This window comes from Microcaecilia unicolor, chromosome 1, assembly GCF_901765095.1.
Source record: "Microcaecilia unicolor chromosome 1, aMicUni1.1, whole genome shotgun sequence".
Lineage (NCBI taxonomy): Eukaryota > Metazoa > Chordata > Amphibia > Gymnophiona > Siphonopidae > Microcaecilia > Microcaecilia unicolor.
In genome coordinates this window covers 703,335,491-703,355,652 of record NC_044031.1, presented here as the reverse complement: position 1 = coordinate 703,355,652, position 20,162 = coordinate 703,335,491, and the positions used below count along the sequence as shown (strand labels likewise).

General features: G+C 40.7%; 1 protein-coding gene across 2 annotated transcripts in view; it reads left to right on the top strand.

Annotated features, from left to right (window-relative positions):
* The window catches only part of LIPC (lipase C, hepatic type), a 165,778-nt gene extending 145,870 nt beyond the window's left edge, over nucleotides 1-19,908 (top strand). Inside the window, exons 7-10 of one of the 2 annotated variants that reach the window (XM_030188843.1) lie at nucleotides 1,276-1,396; nucleotides 6,727-6,945; nucleotides 17,918-18,076; nucleotides 18,108-19,908. In XM_030188843.1, coding sequence (XP_030044703.1) covers nucleotides 1,276-1,396; nucleotides 6,727-6,945; nucleotides 17,918-18,029 — 452 coding nt within the window. In that variant the 3' untranslated portion in view covers nucleotides 18,030-18,076; nucleotides 18,108-19,908. Of the gene's footprint in view, nucleotides 1-1,275; nucleotides 1,397-6,726; nucleotides 6,946-17,917 lie in introns of both variants that reach the window. The other variant, XM_030188837.1, reaches the window with a different exon arrangement.
* Nucleotides 19,909-20,162: the final 254 nt, after the last annotated feature.

The window sequence follows — 20,162 nt, the reverse complement described above, 5'->3', positions numbered from 1 at the left end:
CCTAAGCATAGAACTTGGAAAAGGCTTTAGCAAATCAGGCCTTTACTAGTGGTTTGATGGTATTTTAGTGAACCTTATTCACAATTTCTTTTTAAACCTTGTCACACAATAAAACCATCCAATTCACTGTCTGCCATAAGCTTCCAGCAGGGGCTGAGAATGCAGCAGTTAAGTCACGTTTGCACTGTCCCAAAAACTTTTTTCAAGACCCAGAGCCGGTGGTTGGGAGGCAGGGATAGTGCTGGGCAGACTTACACGGTCTGTGCCTTGAAAAGGACAGGCACAAATCAAGGTAAGGTATACACAAAAAGTAGCACATATGAGTTTATCTTGTTGGGCAGACTGGATGGACCATGCAGGTCTTTTTCTGCCGTCATCTACTATGTTACTATGTTACTTCCAGAGTCTGGGGGGTCTAACATCTGTGTAAAAATGGTGAACTTTCATCAGAAACTTAATTTTTCCAGATTTGGCAACAAAGATGCTTAGAAAAAAAAATGTTATACACATTTGTAATTCCAACAACTATCCCAGTTAAATTGGATCCAGCAATTCATTCATTTAGAGCAAAATCTTCATTTTAAACTGTTTTTAAGTTTTCTTACTCTCAAACATATATCAAACATATAAAAAAAATTTTAAAAGCATATATTGACAGTTTTCATATTTTTCCAAGGCCACTTCTTCATCGGTTCACCCGATTTCCTTAATTTTTTAATTTTTTAACTCTTTTTTATTATTTTCTTACCAGTTAAATTACTTATCTTTTATTTTGGTCTGATTGCAAAATAAAAGATAAGTGATTTAGAAAATAATAAAAAAAGAGTTAAAAAATTAAGGAAATCGGGTGAACCAATGAAGAAGTGGGCGCTAGTTACATTGCCAGATTTACATCTTTGGCAGTGAGCGCCGCTGAGGTTGCCTTGGAAAAATATGAAAACTGTCAATATATGCTTTTAAAATTTTTTTATATGTTTGATACATGTTTGAGAGTAAGAAAACTTAAAAACAGTTTAAAATGAAGATTTTGCTCTAAATGAATGAATTGCTGGATCCAATTTAACTGAGATAGTTGTTGGACTTATATGGGACTGGTGTGTAGATTTTGAAAATTAGCCACGATCTGGTTTCTATAGACATTTGTAAAACAGGATCTATCCTACCATCATCCTGAGCTACAGTCACACACTCCTAGATGTGAATAAAATGATTGTTATAATTATTGCATAGTCCCAGTCTTTTGTAATGAGGTTTGTGAAATTGATCTTGTTGCAGTGTATCACTACCAGTTCAAGATTCATTTTATCAACCATATTCAGGAAAAGCAGCTGGAGCCGACATTCACGGTCTCTCTGATAGGAACTAAAGAGGATGCTGTAAACCTTCCTATCACTCCGTGAGTATTATGCATCCCTCTCCATTTCAGCAGTGCTTCACAGTCCCTTTAAACTGTGTACGTTCACACACACACACACAGATTATGAACCCCAAGCACATGGCAAAACAGTGCCCACAAGAAATTATAATATGCCAAGAAATTTTAAAGCAGTGTTCAAACTACAGAAAATGTATTGCCATCTATACAATGAGTTCAAATTTGCAACAGAAGAAATTGAAAGCACCCATGTCTCAAATGTTCTGGCTCTGGCAGCATTTGTTCATCAAAACGAACAGCTTTAAGGTCTTGCATAGTTGATGCGCATTTAATATCCATTGCAGACTATGAACCTGGACAACAGGACTTGCTGATATGTTTAAGAGTTATCAGCTTGATGGAGGCAGGGCCGTGCTGACCCAGTAAGTGGGGTAAGCACGGCAGGAGGGCGCCTCACCTTCAAGGGCGCCGCCACTGGCCGAGTCAGTGTTGTGTTTTATAAAATTAAAAAATATAACCCTCTCTCGCGTTGGCGCCTATATGCGCATGCGCTGCTGGCTCTGGCTGTTGCCTTCCCGTGCGCTGCTGCGCTCGTTTGTCTGTTTAGGCTTAGTTAGCACCGCCCCAGCGTGATGCACGGCGTGACATCATCATGCCTGGAGCCTCGCAGGCAGTCCGACTCCGAAGGACAGGTGTTGCCGACGCCGCGTTGGAGACGGAGTAGTGCTGTGAGAGGAGAGAGGAGGAGAGCCGGCGCCGCTGCTTGGAGGATCATTGGATGATCAGCTGCTGCTCGCTCCCGCAGTGCTCCGCAAGTCCAAGTCCGCATTAATTTTGGTTTTTGAGAGAGAGTCAGACTGGTGGACACATCATTGGTAAGGAAGGACGGTTTCGCCTTGTTAACTTCTCATTACTGTAATGGCTGGCTGGCTGGCTGGCTGGCTGGCTGGCCTACACTTGACTTATCGATAAAGAAAGTTACATTTGAGGCTGCAGGTTGGGTGGGGGAACTGGAACCAACCAGGCCAGCTGCTGGGGAAGAAAAGAAAGACAAGGCAAGAAGGAAATTTCTGTGTGGGGGGGGGGGGGGAAGAGAGCAGAACAAGCTAGAATCAGAGACAGGGCCGTGCTGGAGGAACGAAGGAGGGGAGAGTAAGGGCAGGAAAGGAAAATAAGAGCTGATGATGGAACAGTTTTGTATAGTACTACTATTTAACATTTCTAAAGTGCTACTAGGGTTACGCAGCGCTGTACACGTTAACAAAGAAGGACAGTCCCTGCTCAAAGGAGCTTACAATCTAAAGGACAAGAATGCAGTCAATCAAATTGGGGCAATCTGGGTTTCCTGGTTAGTCCAATGGTTAGGTGCCGAAAGCAACATTGAAGAGGTGGGCTTTAAGCAAGGTTTTGAAGATGGGGAGGGATAGATCCTGTGTAGTGTTATTATTTAGTGTTTAAGATGGATGATTGTGCCAAACTGGGGGGGGGGGGGGGGGGGGCAACTGATAGTCTGCAGGGGGGCACCAGAGACTCTTGGCACAGCCCTGGATGGAGGACTAAGAGATCTGAACAGAGTTTAGTGTAAATGGGCAAATTCCAAAGAAGGGTTGGGCTGTTGTTTGTAACAATGTCGTTAACAAATGAAAATGAGCAGGAAAAATATATTTGTGTTTTTTTCATTTCCTGCACTCTTTCCAAGAGTTTGCTGTCTTTGTAAAGTCATTGCTCTCATAATGATAAAATGGCCAAGGAAAAAAAAAACGAAACAAAAAGTCTTGTAAATGACATGGGAAATGTCAGAAAATGAAAATTTGCCGGATGGCAATCCCTCAAAATCTATAAGGTATTCCTGCTTTATGATCATTTATTAAGTAACTAGTAAAAAAAGGCCCGTTTCTGACACAAATGAAACGGGCGCTAGCAAGGTTTTCCTCGGAGTGTGTATGTTTGAGAGAGTGTATGTGAGAGTGACTGTGTGTGTGAGAGAGAGTGAATGTGTGAGTGTGTGTGTGTGAGAGAGTGAGTCTGGGTGTGAATGTGTCTGTGAGAGAAGGAGAGTGTGTGTGAGAATGAGAGTGTGTGCAAGTGTGTATGTGAGACACAGTGTAAGAGGGAGAAAGTGTGTTTCACACAGATACAGTATGTGCGAGAGAGAGAGTGTGTGTGAGACACAGACTCTCTGTGAGACTGAGTGTATGAGACCAAGAGAGTGTGTGAGTGACTGTGTGACACATAGAGAGTGAATGTGATACAGTGTGAGACACAGAGTGTGTGAGAGACAGTGTGTGAGAAAGAGAGAAAGACATTGACTGTGTGTGAGAGAGAGAGTGTGTGTGAGAGAGAGAGTGTGTGTGACAGAGAGTGTGTGTGTGACAGAGATACCTCCCCCCCTGGTGTCAGGCCCCCCCCCTCTCTCTCTCTCTGGTGTCTGAGCGTTACTGTGCAGGACGCTGAGCTCTGGCTGTGCTTCAAGGAACTGACCAATCCTATTTAATAGAATGCACCTCCAACATTCTGAAGCCGAGAAACCTTATGTGGTTGGTCACTTCTGCTTGTGACAAACCCGGACGTTTTTGATGTCAATTTAGGAGATGGATACAGAGAGCAGAAATGCCTCAGCCATGCAGTCAGCTTCAGAATGTTGGAGGTGCGTTTTATTATATAGGATTAAAGTTAAAACAGTTGATTTGCACCTGCATTGCAACAATTTTGTGTTATTCACATGAAATGGCATAATCATTTATTGATAATCATTCATGATGGTTTATACAATAACTTAAATAATAAGAATAGAAGCATAAACAATCATGATTTTCAAATATAGCACCCAATCCACAGACAGCAACACATGTCCCAAACCATGAAACTTCCCTTAGATCCTCCTTAAGGGGTTAGCACATATATCTTTACTATTTATTTATTTTTAGATTTATTTAGATTTTGCTCACACCTTTTCAGTAGTAGCTCAATGTGAGTTACATTCAGTTACTCTGGATATTTCTCTGTCCCGGGAGGGCTCACAATCTAAGTTTGTACCTGAGGCAATGGAAGGTTAGGTGACTTGCCCAGGATCACAAGGAGCGGCAGTGGGATTTGAACTAGCCACCTCTGGATTGCAAGACTGGTTTTCTAACCACTAGGCCACTCCTCCACTCACTATAGAGTTATGACTATGCTTATCTCTAAATGATAATTGGGCTAATTTGTCTTTTCCTACTACATTGTGCACTGGGGTCAGCTGTAGTATATTGTTGCTTCCCATACCACACCACACCACTCAGAGCATCCTGGTACCTATAGGCCTTAACCTGCTCAGAAATTCCTGCATCTCTTCTGCACTATTCTTTCTCTCTGACGGGCACCGAGGTGCCATATTGAGTTTCCCTGCCAAGTAAGGTTGCCCTAAGACATGTGGTTTAATAAAAATATGAAATCAAATTTGATTTAGTGCTTTATAATTATTTAAAACAAATGATATGCTAAACGAAATGTAGAATTGAAGTGCTTACTTCCAAAGCCTGTTACATATATTTTTTTCAAAAATTAGTTTATACTGGAAAGAGACTTCATAGATAGTGCAAATTTCACACATTCTATGGCTAAAAGACATTTCTTTGTAATAAACCTTGCATTCAGAGAAAAATTCTTATGTTGACAAGAAGTGTTGAAAATAAAAATGTTCATTTATTCAGAAAACAGATTTTCGCACTTAACAGGTTTTGGAACTAAGCACTTGAATTACTTTCATTCAAACAATTACTTAAGTAACACATTTGAATTCCTGATATTATTTGCCTTATACTTGCTGAGTTACTCTTGGTCTGTAGTCCACAAATTTGAACTCAGCTTATAAAAGTTGGACAACTGAAACTTTTTCAAACATAGCCTGTCAAAAATTAGAGGGAGCTGATATAGAAACACAGGTGTATGCTCAGAGCCATGAATGCTATACAGTGTACTCAGTGAAAGGATGCTAGTTATATAGAATTACTATGAAGTATGCTGTCCCTCATTAATAAAAGAAACCCCATAAACAGTTGTAAATGAAAGTGCAATCTTTATTTTCACAAACATTCCCACTGTACATGCCGCCAAATACACGTATCCTTCCTGCAATGTCAAGTTCACAAAAGGCTCTGGTTTCAGCAAGTTTTTTTATAAAATATTTGGCTAATTGTAAATACCCCTTAGTTTTCTCTTTTTCTATCTAGATGCACTATGCAAAATTGGTCTTCACATGTAGTACAATACCAAATCTATATTTCTCAGTATAGCAAATAGTCATTTGTAGAAAGCCACAGATTGCAATTTACCTGCACTTGCTTCAGAATGTACAGAATCAAAATTGCAATCCCAGGTATTTAATTTTAGAATTTATATTCCTCTTAGGGGGAAAATTATCAACACGAGCTACCATTAAGATGTGTTATTTTACTGTTAACAATCGACCAAGAAGTGGGAAAAGGAAGCAGGCTTGAGAGCAATAAAGTTTGATTGTTTATCCCATCACTTGTCAAGCCTTCTTCCTTTTCCCGCTTCTTGGTCGATAGTTACTACCCCATGGGACTTGTTTGTGTTCAGTTACCACCTGATTCTTATTTTACTGTTAACCCCAGGCATTAGTAACTAGGCCTCATTGCGTTAAATGGGACCTGTGCTAAAATAGCACAAGTTATTGTAAAATAACATAACTGTAACCCATGTTGATAAATCACCCTCCCCCACACACACACACGTCTTCCAAAAAGGTTGAAGGCAGAGTATATCAAGTTTTTAAAAACACATTAACACATCTTTAAAACCATTACAAAAACATGAAGATAGATATTCTAAACTTTACATTTCCTAAAATAATTCTTAAATAAGGCATCAGGCATTATGAATTTTTGCATACACAAAAATAGAAAATGTATACAGTGGGTTCACTTATGTATTTGCAAGGTGGGAGTTCAAAGGGACAGAAAGGGACATAATGCCCAATGCCTTACTTAAGGATTACTTTAAGAAATGTAATGTAGGCGCCTATAGAGATATTGTAGGCAAGTACATGGTTAACGAACGTTAGAAAATGTTAATGCGCCTGTAACGCTTAGTAAACAGGGCCCTTAGATTGTGAGCTCTCCAGGGACAGCGAAATACCCAGTGTAGCCAAATGTAACTCACCCTGAGCTACTACTGAAAAGGTGTGAGCAAAATCTAAATAAATATTATAAAGAAATTGATATATATTTGAATATTAGTGTCAAATCCATCACATAACCTTAAAACTATTGGATATAAAAAGGTAAAGTATCAACACCCCTTACTATGATATACAACTAATATTTTTATTTTTTGTTGGAAATCTTCAGTGTTGAAGAAATCAGTGGAAATAAAACCTATTCCTTTCTTATCACACTTGATACGGATATTGGTGACATAATGATGATTAAATTCAAATGGAAAGGCACAGATATGTGGGCACACATCTGGGACACAGTACAAACTATCATACCTTGGACCAAGGTTGCAAGTTATCAAGGATTCATTGTGAAGACCATACGAGTGAAAGCAGGAGAAACGCAACAAAAGTAGGTGCTCTGATCAATCTCATCTTCAATACACATCAACAAATCAATTTAAGGATGTAGTGATCATATAGCTACCATACCAGAAATCTATTGTTTACTTACTGTCACTGCTGATGCCAGATACACCCTACCTTTCCAGCTTTCTGCACTCCATTTTTATTAGTGCACTGTTGCACTGGGACCCTGACCAATATCTAGCATACTATTTCACATCTAGACAATTCAGGATGCAGAAGCTGTTAAATTTTAAAAAACGATTATTTGAATTCATTAGATCACATGTGGCATATGCACAATAGAGATGTACAAATTGTTACTCCCCACAAGCAAGTGGGGAGTATGTAAGAAATTCAATTTTTTTGTGTTTATTTTTTAGGGGCCTTCACAGGAAACACTTTCCAAAAGCTCTTTTTTTTATTTTTCTTTTGCATTCAGATAGTGCTCAGTGACTGGACAACCACCTGTAGACTGACTGGCAGTCGTTAAATGTGTTGTTCCCGTTAGTACATCATTGCACTCCGCCACCTGCCTATCCTAGATGTTATATAATGTCTCTTTGAGATGGAATCAATATTTCTTATATACAGATGAAAAACTCGTTAGATAAACCACTTATCTTAGCGCTTGTCATGTTGGTTCAGCTGTAACTAGTGGAGGTCCCAGTCACTTGAAAAACATGTGGTGAAATAAATTATAACGGAGTTTTTAAACCAGTTCCCAGTTGTCATTTATTGTTGGTGCCCTACATGCAAGCATGTTTCGCTGTAGCGTCATCAGGGGAACACCATTCTAAAAACAAAAATAAACATAAAAATAGAGCGTGTGACTCAAAAGCAATACCTATGTGAATGCTAAACATACAATCTTAAACCTTTCTTCATTATTAGCATGTTAGCAAAACATCGAAGTATATATGGTATAACGGCTACCTTCAGGCAGAAACAGCCTACACTCCTCTCCCTCAGTCGGCCAGAACGCCGGTGCATGCGTGGTAGATATTGCCTTGATACCACCTATGGTTTTAAATCCTAGGGAGGTGGGTCAAAGCCCACCAATCAATTTCCTTGTTGAGTCCTGATGGGATTACCGTCAAAATGAGACGCTATTCCTTTTGAATTAATGCCGACACTACATCACCACTGAAAGTCCTAGGTAATTGATGTAACACTACGAATGACAGATCTCGTATTTCATATTTAAGATCCATCCAGTGTGAAACTAGTGGAGCTTCATTTTTCTGCACCCGCAAATTGCTCACATGCTCCGTAATACGGTCTATTCTCCGCTTAGTTTGATGATGCGATTTTGATTTGGTCAGCTGGAATGGAGGAGTTATTGCAATTTTTTCAGTATCTCAACATGTGTGACCCCAATATAAGTTTTGAAACCACCACATCTCATAGTCATATCACGTTTTTGGATATATCCATTGAATGGCACCAGGGTCAATTCCATACTGAGGTATATCGTAAGCCGACAGATACAAATTCCATCCTACATTACAAAAGTTTTCATTCTAAAGCCCAAAAAGACGGTATTCCAGCCGGGCAGTTTTTAAGATTGAGATGATTATGCCACTCCAAAGAGACATTTGATAAACATGCAGTGCACTTACACCATAGATTCATACAGAGAGGGTATCCTGGGAAGGTATTAAAGAAAGCATATAAGCGAGCAAGACAACAATGGCTGTTGCATACTTCGGGTTCAATACGTAACCATCAGGACCAGATTGTATGTGTATTACCATTTTCATTGGAAGTTAAGTACATCAAGCGAATAATCCACAAACATTGGCCAATTCTAAGACTGCATGATATACCACAGAACATATGTTTTGCACATACTAGAGCTCGCAATTTGGCTGAAATACTCAATCGGAGATATGAGCAAGCCCTTCTTAATAGACAGGGTGGCCACAGTCAATGTGGCCATTGTGTATATTGCAGATATGCCCTTATTACGAAAACTGTTAAGCATCCCATTACTGGGAAAGATTATGTATTGAAGTATTCCACCGACTGTGAATCAGCCCGTGTAGTATATGGCATTTATTGTCCTTGCAGAAAATGGTACATCGGTCAAACTAAGCAGAGAATAGACCGTATTGCAGAGCATGTGAGCAATTTGTGGGTGCAGAAAAATGAAGCTCCACTAGTTTCACACTGGATGGATCTTAAACATGAAATACGAGATCTGTAATTCATAGTGTTACATCAATTACCTAGAACTTTCAGTGGTGATGTAGTGTTGGCATTAATTCAACAGGAACAGCGTCTCATTTTTCAGTGGTGAACAGTAATCCCATCAGGACTCAACAAGGAAATTGATTGGTGGGCTTTGACCCACCTCCCTAGGATTTAAAACCATAGGTGGTATCAAGGCAATATCTACCACGCATGCACCGGCGTTCTGGCCGACTGAGGGAGAGGAGTGTAGGCTATTCCTGCCTTAAGGTAGCCGTTATACCATATATACTTCGATGTTTTGCTAACATGCTAATAATGAAGAAAGGTTTAAATATTAAGATTGTATGTTTAGCATTCACATAGGTACTGCTTTTGAGTCACACGCTCTATTTTTATGTTTATTTTTGTTTTTTAGAATGGTGTTCCCCTGATGACGCTACAGCGAAACATGCTTGCATGTAGGGCACCAACAATGAATGACAACTGGGAACTGATTTAAAAACTCCATTGTAATTTATTTCACCACATGTTTTTCAACTGACTGGTACCTCCACTAGTTACAGCTGAACCAACTTGTCAAGCGCTAAGATAAGTGGTTTATCTAACGAGTTTTTCAGTGTATATAAGAAATATTGATTCCATCTCAAAGAGACATTATATAACATCCAGGATAGGCAGGTGGCGGCGTGCAATGATGTACTAACAGGAACAACACATTTAACGACTGCCAGTCAGTCTACAGGTGGTTGTCCAGTCACTGAGCACTATCTGAATGCAAAAGAAAAATTAAAAAAGAGTTTTTGGAAAGTTTGTTTTGTGTAATATTACACTGCACATCACACACACACACACACACACATATATATACAAGTATATATATATATATATATATATATAAAAGGAATGCCAAAATATATTTTGTTTTTCATATTTTAAGTGTCAGCAGTGGATAATGATAAAATGTCAGTCTGTGTGAGAATGTCTTCTGTCATATGTTATCTACATGTTTCAATTCTTGTTCCCTAGTCTATAGAACAAGGACATAATATCAGCTCAGGGCTGCAAAGAGACAGAGCTGGACTCAGGTTGGGGGCAAACAGCCGGGCCTGGTGCAGGGAAGGGACAGGCAGCTGCCATAGGCGTAGACTGGGGGGGGCAATGCCCCCCCCCCAAACGACGACGAGGCGCCGCGGCGCCATTAGTTTAAAAAAAAAAACACATGCAGGCACGCGCTCCTCTCCGTCCGCTTGGCTTCCCTGCCCTCTCTATCTGCGTCCCGCCTTCCTCTGACGTCAGAGGAAGGCGGGACGCAGACAGAGAGGGCAGGGAAGCCAAGCGGACGGAGATGAGCGTGTCGTCTACCCCTCTCTCTTCCTCCCTCCCTCCGGCACAGGCAGCAGTCTTTTTCAGCGTTCCTGGCAGCGGTAGCGATGTACACGCTGCCTTCGGCTCTGCCCCAAAGCCTTCTCTTCAAGTTCTTGTTCCCGCATAGGTGGGAACAGGAACTTGAAGAGAAGGCTTCCGGGGCAGACCGAAGGCAGCGTGTACATCGCTACCGCTGCCAGGAACGCTGAAAAAGCTGAAGACTGTTGCCTGTGCCGGAGGGAGGGAGGAAGAGAGGGGGTAAACGGAGTCACCATCTTGGACCTCGCGGGGGGGGGGGGGCAGTAGAAGGAAGATGGATGGGACTGGGAGGGGTGGGGAGCAGAGGGAAGGAGCAAGAGATGGTTGGGACTGGGAGGGGTGGGGAGCAGAGGGAAGGAGCAAGAGATGGATGGGATTGGGAGGGGTGGGGAGCAGAGGGATGAACCAGGAGATGGATGGGATTGGGAGAGGTCAGGCACAGCAGAGGGAAGGAGCAGAAGATGGATGGGACGGAGGGATGGTGAGCAGAGGGAAGGAACAGAAGATGGATGGGACTGGGAGGGGTGGGGAGCAGAGGGAAGGAGCAAGAGATGGATGGGACTGGGAGGGTGGGGAGCAGAGGGAAGCCTACTGGAAAGAAGACACTGCATAAAACAGAAGACACTGGGACCAAAGCGAATAGAAAAACTAAATGATCAGACAACAAAGGTTGATAAAAGTATTTTATTCATAATTTATTAATTGAAATGTGTCAGCTTTTTCAAATGTGCATCTGTGATATTTTGCCTGTAAATTTCAATTCCTTCCTCCATATTGGCATATTCATTTGCATATGTATATATGCAAATGATATGCTAATATGCTCCGCCCATTCTTTGCCCCCCAAATGAAACAGTCAAACTACGCCTATGGCAGCTGCTCTATTTGAGCCCCCGCCCACCCATTTGGGCAGCCGCTGCCCTCTTCCCCTTCCTGTGTCTTCTCTGCTCGCCCTCTGAGCGTTAAGAAGAACACAATCAAAAATAAAACAAACCACTTCCTTCCACAAGTCTTATACAGTAGCTGAAGCACAAGAGTGCAAGCACCTCTTGGTTATCACGGTGCATCGGTTCTGGGGTTGAGGGGCTGCAGGGCGCCCGAACCTGCTTCGCCGCTTGCTCGTCCAAGAAAGAAAAGAGTTGTGGCTTGGAGTGGAGGCAGGGGCTGATGTCACTTATTTATTGCAGCTAGGGAAAGGCAGCTGAGGTGTCTTGTTTGAATCTGGAGCCGGGGGCTGACGTCACTCAGTCTGTCACTCTCACTGCTCCTGTGTGCCAGGACCCGGGTTATCATGTTAACTCAACCACTCGGGTCTTGAAACACAGGAGCAGGCGAGAGACAGACCCCAGCGCCGGGCACCGCCTGGAAGGGCAGGCCTTGGAAATCTTGCCGCCCCTGCCCCCCTCTCAGCAGCCTTGAATCAGTTCACACTACTGCAGCCATTCATAAATTCCTTAGACTATATAGTTATGTCTTTGCTGTACAACCTATATTCTAAAATGTAGTCCCCTTCCACTCCACCTCTGTCTGGATCTGGGTTCAAAATGGCAACCCTGACTCCTAGCACTCCTGTCACAAATTATCACTAGATATCAGCCTTCTATTGCATTTATATGGAAGGCTGACTCTATGACTGTAGTGGTAGTACCATAAGATTATCCCTATGGGTGAGTGCCACCATTTTGAACCCAGAGCTACATGAAGCATAGGCAAAAGTGGAATGGAACCACTCATTCCATGTTCCATTAGAATACTAAAGATCACTTTTAGGTAAGTCCTGAAGTGACTAGGGGTCTGCAGAACACTGGGGAGTAGGATCAGAGGGACTGGAACCACAGTGGACATTGAGGGGGAGGGAGATCAGAACTGGGAAAAAGATGTTGGGGACCTGATCCCCTTATGTGGGTCCCAGCCAACACTCAATTGGAACCTACATAAGTGTCTTAAGCATGTCTTGTGTGAATATTAGCCATGACCCACATTAAATGCCAGTGGCCAGTACATGACCTGCTGTCATGACCGGATATTTAATGCTGGTTCCCAGTCTTGGTCCAACCTTGAATACCTGGGTCTAAATTTAGGTGGCAGCAGTTATCTTTACAAAAAAAAAAAACCACATTGACTGTCACCAGCTGAATATTAACTGGTAAATGTTTAACACAACTTTCCCTCAATGAAGGCTCAAGTCCAAGACCGGGGGTAATGAGCTCCATAGAATAGGCAGGATTACCCTAAATATTGTCTTTCTAGTCACTTTATGTCAGATCACTCTATAGGAGATTCTATTGACAGAAACAAGTGTTTGGGTGGGGATACAAGGAATAAGAGATTATGAATAATGGAAGGCCAGAATGCAACACTAATATATTATTACTACAATTTTGAATGGAATTTTGTAAGATACAGGTAAACAATAACAGAGGCCCTTTGTTGAGGTTAGCTGTAGTATTATGTACCATCTAGATGTGCTTAAACTGTGATTATTTTAATCTTGGATAAAGGGCATTATGGTAGTCCAGTTGCCTTATTAGTGATCGGTACTGGGGATGATTCTAGTCTATTCTGAGATTTTTATTACGCTTTTAGCCAAGGTGCAAAGTGGATTGCAACATTAAGGAAAAATCCCATTTAAATAGAATACACAATTGTTCAGTGATCCGTACAAGTAAAAATTGTCAACACATTTGTGAGCGACATTGCTGAAGGATTAGAAGGAAAAGTTTGCATTTTTCCAGATGACACCAAGATTTGCATCAGAGTGGACTCCAAGGAAGGAGTGGACAACATGAGAAGAGATCTTCAAAAATAAGAAGAATGGTCAAATGTTTGGCAGTTAAAATTTAATGTGAAGTGCAAAGTGATGCACTTGGAGTGTAGAAATCCAACAGAGCAGTACATGCTTGGGGGTTAGAGACAGACACGCACGGATCAGGAGAGAGACCTTGGCGCGATAGTGTTTGAGGATCTCAATGTGGCGAAACAATGAAACACGGTGGTGACTGTTGCCTGAAGAATGCTAGGCTGCATAGAGAGAGGTATAACCAGCAAAAGAAAGGTGTTGATGCCCCTGTACAGATCATTGGCGAGGCCCCATTTAAGTATTGTGTCCAGTTTTGGAGGTCGTATATCTTCAAGAACATGAAAAGATTTGAGGTGGTTCAGAGGAAGGCAACAAAAATGGTACTGGGTTTGTGCCATAAGAAAAACTGGGTATGAGAAAAACTGAAGGACTTGAACATGTGTACGCTAGAGAAAAGGAGAAAGGTGATATGATACAGACATTTTAAGTACTTGAAAGGTATTAACATTCAAACAAACCTCTTCCAGAGACATACGGGTGGTAGAACTATTAGACATGAATAGAGGTTGCAGGGAGTAGACTTAGGAGTAAGGTCAGGAGATACTTTTTCACAGAGAGGGTAGTAAATGCCTGGAATGCCCTTCCAGGAGAAATGGTAGCATCAAAAATGGTGAGCAAATTCAAAAATGCGTCAGATAGACACAGAGGATGCCTAAATAGAAATAGGATGGAAACACCACATGGCTGTTGAAGGTGTTATCTTGGGCAAGAGTAATGAGAACTGAAGTCGATGCTGGTCAGACTTCTATGGTCTGTGTCCCACAAATAGAAAAAAAGACTAAAAGAGGATTCAGCAACTACAGCACTGAGGGAACCGAGGCTGATGCCAGACACACTTCTATGGTCTATGCAGAGGTATAGCCAGGTTTTGATGTTAAGGGGGAGCAGACTTTTGTAAAATAGATACCAGTCGGTGTTGGCCACGCAGCGGTGCCAGTGTTGTCACTCTGGTACTGTGGCCAGCAATGATTAACACAGGCTCTCTCTGCTGCTTCCCGCCTATTAAGAAACATGAAGCTACATCAGGAGGCGGGATGCAGCATATGTCCCGTTACCGGCTACAGCAGGCAGCAAAATGTGACCATCACCTCAGATCATCATACATACTCCTTCCACTGCTAGCCACTTTGTTTTAATCAGATGGGCTTTTGTTTGTGGGGTGACTCTACAAGATGTGGAGACCACCAGTCCTGATCATTTTTATTTTGGGTGATAAGGGCCACCTTCCCAGAGCCTACATTCAAATAGGGCAGACACTGCAAAATAACACAAAACCCTGCAAAAACCACTTAAAAGCCTATACAGAAAACTTACCACAGTTTAACAGCCCTAACCCACCTATGAAAAGACTGCTGTAAATATTACAGTGGGCCTTAGAGCACCAATATACCTGCTGCTAGAAAACTGGAACAAGCTGGACTGTTACAAATTCCTAAGCAGACACGTCATGCTAGCAGAATCCTTCACCTCAGTTGCACATGCAGAACATGGACAGAAGCTCATCTGATACAGAATAAACACACTGCCAACCTTCTGCAGTGGGAGGAGAATGGGAGCGGCTCAGGCACTGTATTTTAGTTGGCAGGGCCACAGCATTCCTGACAGTAAAGGTATGTTTAGCGATATTGTCCCCCAGTCCATCCCTGGTCCCATCTCATCACCATATCTGGCTTGATGTTCTTAGACACACCTGCTACGGTATTATTGCCATTACTTCTGGAATAATCTTTCCCTTAGGATTAAGCCCTCTTTCCAAAACCTTTAAAAATTCCTTAGGTCCCATTTTTTTATGCAGACCTTTCCACAACTCTAACTGGAATATCCCATAATCTGGTGCAGACAGCATGCTACCTTTCCAAAATAAAATTACAGATTTTTTCCCCCTGGTGTTCTTCGCTATTGCCTCATTTTGTTGTTGGGTATTTATTTTTTTGTTAATTTATTTATTGCATTTGTATCCCACATTTTCCCACCTATTTGCAGGCTCAATGTGGCTTACAAAAACCTGTTATGGCATCGCCATTCCAGGAGACAGGTACAATTGGTGTTACAATAAGATCATGGATGATAAGAAAAGAGCAGAATAAAGTTAGAGAAAGGTGACTGTCAGAGTAGGGTGAAGTGGTAAGGTGTTATAATAAACTATGGATTCTCTTTGTAGGCATTGTTGAAGAGATAGGTTTTCAGTGATTTACGAAAGTTAGTTATTTTGTTGATCGCTTTCAAGTCAGCTGGTAGTGCATTCCATAGCTGCGTGCTCATGTAAGAGAAGCTAGTCGCATGTGTTAGCTTGTACTTTAGTCCTTTGCAGTTGGGGAAGTGCAGATCAAGGAATTTGCGGGCTGATCTTTTAGCATTTCTTGGAGGCAGGTCCACGAGGTCTAGCATGTAGCTCGGGGCATCTCCGTGGATGATTTTGTGATCAGTCATGCAAATCTTGAACGCGAAACGTTCTTTGAGTGGGAGCCAGTGAAGTTTTTCTCTTAGGGGTTTTGTGCTTTCATATCTTGATTTGCCAAATACGAGTCTGGCTGCGGTATTCTGGGCTGTTTGAAGTTTCTTGATAATCTGTTCTTTGCAGCCTGCGTATAGTGCGTTGCAGTAATCCAGTTTAGACTTGCTCCTCCCTCCATTATATTTTTTAAATTGTATACTGCTTCAATATCTTATTATGACTTTGTAGTATATCAACATAAATTGAACCTGAACTATTTAATGTTTCTCTTTCATTTTGTACCTAAGGAAATCACTTTGATAAATGAGATCTAGCATAACTGTGTGAAGATTCATTATAATAGTGAAATATTTTGCTATTACTTATGCTTGATGTTAATGGCTCAGAAGAATAATCCAAGCTTTTCACCTCTATGGCACTGGCTCTAATCCCATTTCAAGTATTATTATTATTATTATTATTATTATTTATTTGGATTTTGCTCACACCTTCTTCAGTAGTAGCTCAAGGTGAGTTACATTCGGGTACACTGGGTATTTCTCTGTCCCTGGAGGGCTCACTCTCTAATTTTGTACCTGAGGAAATGGAGGATTAAGTGACTTGCCCAAGATCACAGGGAGCAGCAGTGGGATTTGAACTGGTCAACTCTGGATGTCAAGACCAGTGCTTTAACCACTAAGCCACTCCACTCCATAACCTGTATAAAATGACTATGGGCTCAGCCCAGATCCAGAGGTCATAGTAGTATTCATATCACAGCTCCAATTGATTCCTATGATTCTGAGAAGCTGGCTACACATTTCCTCATTTATTTATGATAAGGCTAGGGTGAGGGAGAGAGAAACTTTGCTTCTATACTTATTTCTTTAGGATTGTGGGTGAAATGTAAAGCAGTAAATACCAGGTGGCAAATCTAAGTTAGTGTGAGCTCATAAAGTTGTTCTAACACTTTTTTTTTTTTTAGTAGCATGAAGAGAAACAGAGGCAGACATGATAGAAATTATGATCTTGAATTCTGAAGAATCATTAATTGTACTACTCAATACTACACTCAAGCTTTTAGCCTAAGCACAGATATTTAGAATACCCACAGAATGCATGCAATACATGTGATGATGGTAGCAGAAGGGAATGGGAATCAAGAAACAGTCAATAGAATAGCAAACTCAAACAGATCCAGAATGAAGAGGTGGACTTCCCCAAAAAAACAGTTATTTGTTCCTGTTTTACATGTTCATTATGGTTTCCTTTTACCAAGCTGTGGGGGAAAAGGGCCCTGCAGTAGTGGCAGAAGCCATTTTTCGCCCTTTTTACCACAGCGGGTAAAAAGCCCCCAAAACAAAATGGCCAAGCGGTATATCGCGTGGCCATGCGGCAGAGAGCCCTTACCACAGCTCATTGAGGTGGCAGTAAGGGCTCCTGCTGTAAACCGATGACAACCGGGCAGCACGCAGCAATGCCCAATTACTGCCGAATTATCACCACGCTAACCATTTTCATGCTGGAAATGGTGCGTGTTCAATCCAGAACTACCGCTGGCGGCCAAGTTGGGCTAGCGGCAGTCCCGGAATAGCAAGTGGTAAACCCGCGTTGGGGTTACCGCCGCTCTGAAAAAAGGCCCCTATTTGTTTCTAGACCTTGTGACTCCTGAGGAAGGCTTTAATAGCCAAAACACAGATCTGTGTCATCTGTTACACATTCTTATTTTTATGATATACTATACAAGTCTGGACCTATCAACTTTTATTGTCCATTGCCGATTCTATACAGCATTACATTTTTAAGTTAGAATCGGATTGGGCTTCCCTTACTTTCTTCTGTTTGACATATTCTTACTTGTAAGGGAGTGTTTGCTCCTTTTTTAATATATACCTATATTAGTCTACATATGGCAATATTATATTTAAGGAATAGTTAACTAATCAAAAAGAGGAAGACCACAGAGGCCTACTAGATATCAGGTTGCACGCAAGACACCTCTATTATATAAAAGGAAAATTAGTAATAAAATAAATATATAAACTAAAATGCAAAACTGATGTTTATTTTTTATTTTCTATGTAGAATGACATTTTGCGCTCAAAATGTGGAAAACGTACCACTTCTTCCAGCCCAGGAGAAAATTTATGTGAGGTGTGAGAACAGATTGGGACGGCAAAAGAAGAAATTTAAATGAACTTAAAAAGTGAAAACAAAAGCCCTATTCATCAAAGAAAGTTTTAAGAATCTCTTCCCCATCGGCAACATTTCTTAACTTCATGCATTCAAAACCAGCAGTACATTTTTTGGCAACTTTGGACAGAGTTGAAAAAGCACAATTTAAGATTTGCATAATTATTATTAATCTATTCATGGAATACATGTGCACCACCTATCAGGAGAAATATTTTAAAAAAATGTATTTTAGTCCAACAAATACATTATACATTGTCTCCAACAAGCAGAAAACTAGTCTTGTTTACTTTTAACATTAAAAACAAGGCTTCCACTAATTTGTATAATTTTGTAAAGATATTTATGTCTTCTTTCACACAGAAAAATACAATTTTTGAAGTTCAGCTATAGCACCCTCTTTTCATTTTGCAAACAGCTTTACAATACAAGTCTTAATTTGTAAGATAGAACTGCAAAAATCTTCCATATTGGGACAAAAATCTAATTTCAGGCAGCAGTATAACACCATCATTTTGTCATTCCAATTTTATCACATTCCATGAGGAAAAATCTAGTGGAAGCCTATGATTGCTGCTCCCATTTCATTATAGCTGCCTCTACTGAATTTTATTGAGATTTATCAGTTTCTGTACAGCTGGATCTGGATGCTTTAAGAACAGGTAGCATGATGAATCAATTTCAGATGAATTGCAGAAGATCTGAATAGGAGGTGGCCACCTGGAACCATTTGTATTTTTATTGCGCTCAGTATCACACAGAATATTATGTTTTAAAACAAACTCTGCATTATACTGATGGATGGAGGTTCAGAGCATATACTGCATGCCTTATGAAGAGCAGATACTACAATGCTCAAGTTGGAAGGAAATAAAACGGGAAATCCCTGGGTAGTGGTAAAGGAAGGTTCATGATGCAATAGCCAAAACTAGCACCAATTTGAAGCCAAAACATAACTCTTATATACTTGGAGCCACAATCTTAAGTTACAAACAAAATGTGGTAGTAAAAATTAAGGTAGTGAAAGCGTAAGTTATAAAAAATGTGAATTGCATGCAACTTATAGCAAACTTTGCATTATTGTTTTTGAGTCCTAAATGAAACTTTATCACATCAGCTCTTCATCAATTTACTTTTTGAAGGCAGGAAATTGAATTACCTTTATACCCATTGGCTAAATGCATATTGAAAAGTAATTTAATTATACACCCAGAAAACAGGTTATTGTAGCAAAAATATAACTGAAAACTTACATGCCTTATAGCCCCTCTACCAGCTCACTATTAGGTACCAACAAGTTGATTTGAATTACTTGCTAATAGTGTGGTGGTAAAATGGCTGCCTTGCCATATTTTTTTGTAATGGCCACGTGTTAATTTCCCCATTAGTTTGAGGCCATTACTGCCACCTATTTAGGAGACGGTAAGGGCTCCTGTGGTAATCAGGTAGTGTGTGGTAATATGCCCGCACTACCCGATTACTGCAGGCATGCCTACTCTCTGCCCATGGGCCCACCTCCTACACTGGAAAATAAAAAATATTTTCCAGCAAGGGATTAGTGCACACAAATGGGAAACTACTCAGCGTGTCTCATAGTAGCGTCCTTTTACTGTGTGGTAGGCCCACATTAGGCCTACTGCACCTTAGTAAAAGGACCCCTAAGAGATTTAAACCATTATATAGAATATTGTAATTGAATAGATAAAAATGATCTCACCCTTAAGGGACCATTACTTTCTGTGACTTAACACACCTGCATATGCAGAATTTAGATCAAGACTTAATGAGTTACAGGAAAAATGTCAGCCATGGCTCAGTTTGCTTCATTTCCTAAAGTGCTTTATTGCCATTATAAAATATCAATAAACTGTCATATTAAAATCTTTTCCTGTCATCCTAGTATGCAGTGTGATCCCTGGCCAGAGGAAGAGGAGAAAAGCGGGGGCCACAATTAAACAATAAAATAAAAAATATTGAATTATTGAACTTCATTAAGTTTGGCTAAAGGAGCATAGTACATAAAAAACTATTGACAGTTCAATTACATTTTCTAATGCTGTGGTGCATAAATTGTTGAAAAAAAAGCCTTGAAAAGAAAAAAGTGAAAACTGACAGACAAGAAAGAAAGATCATTTAT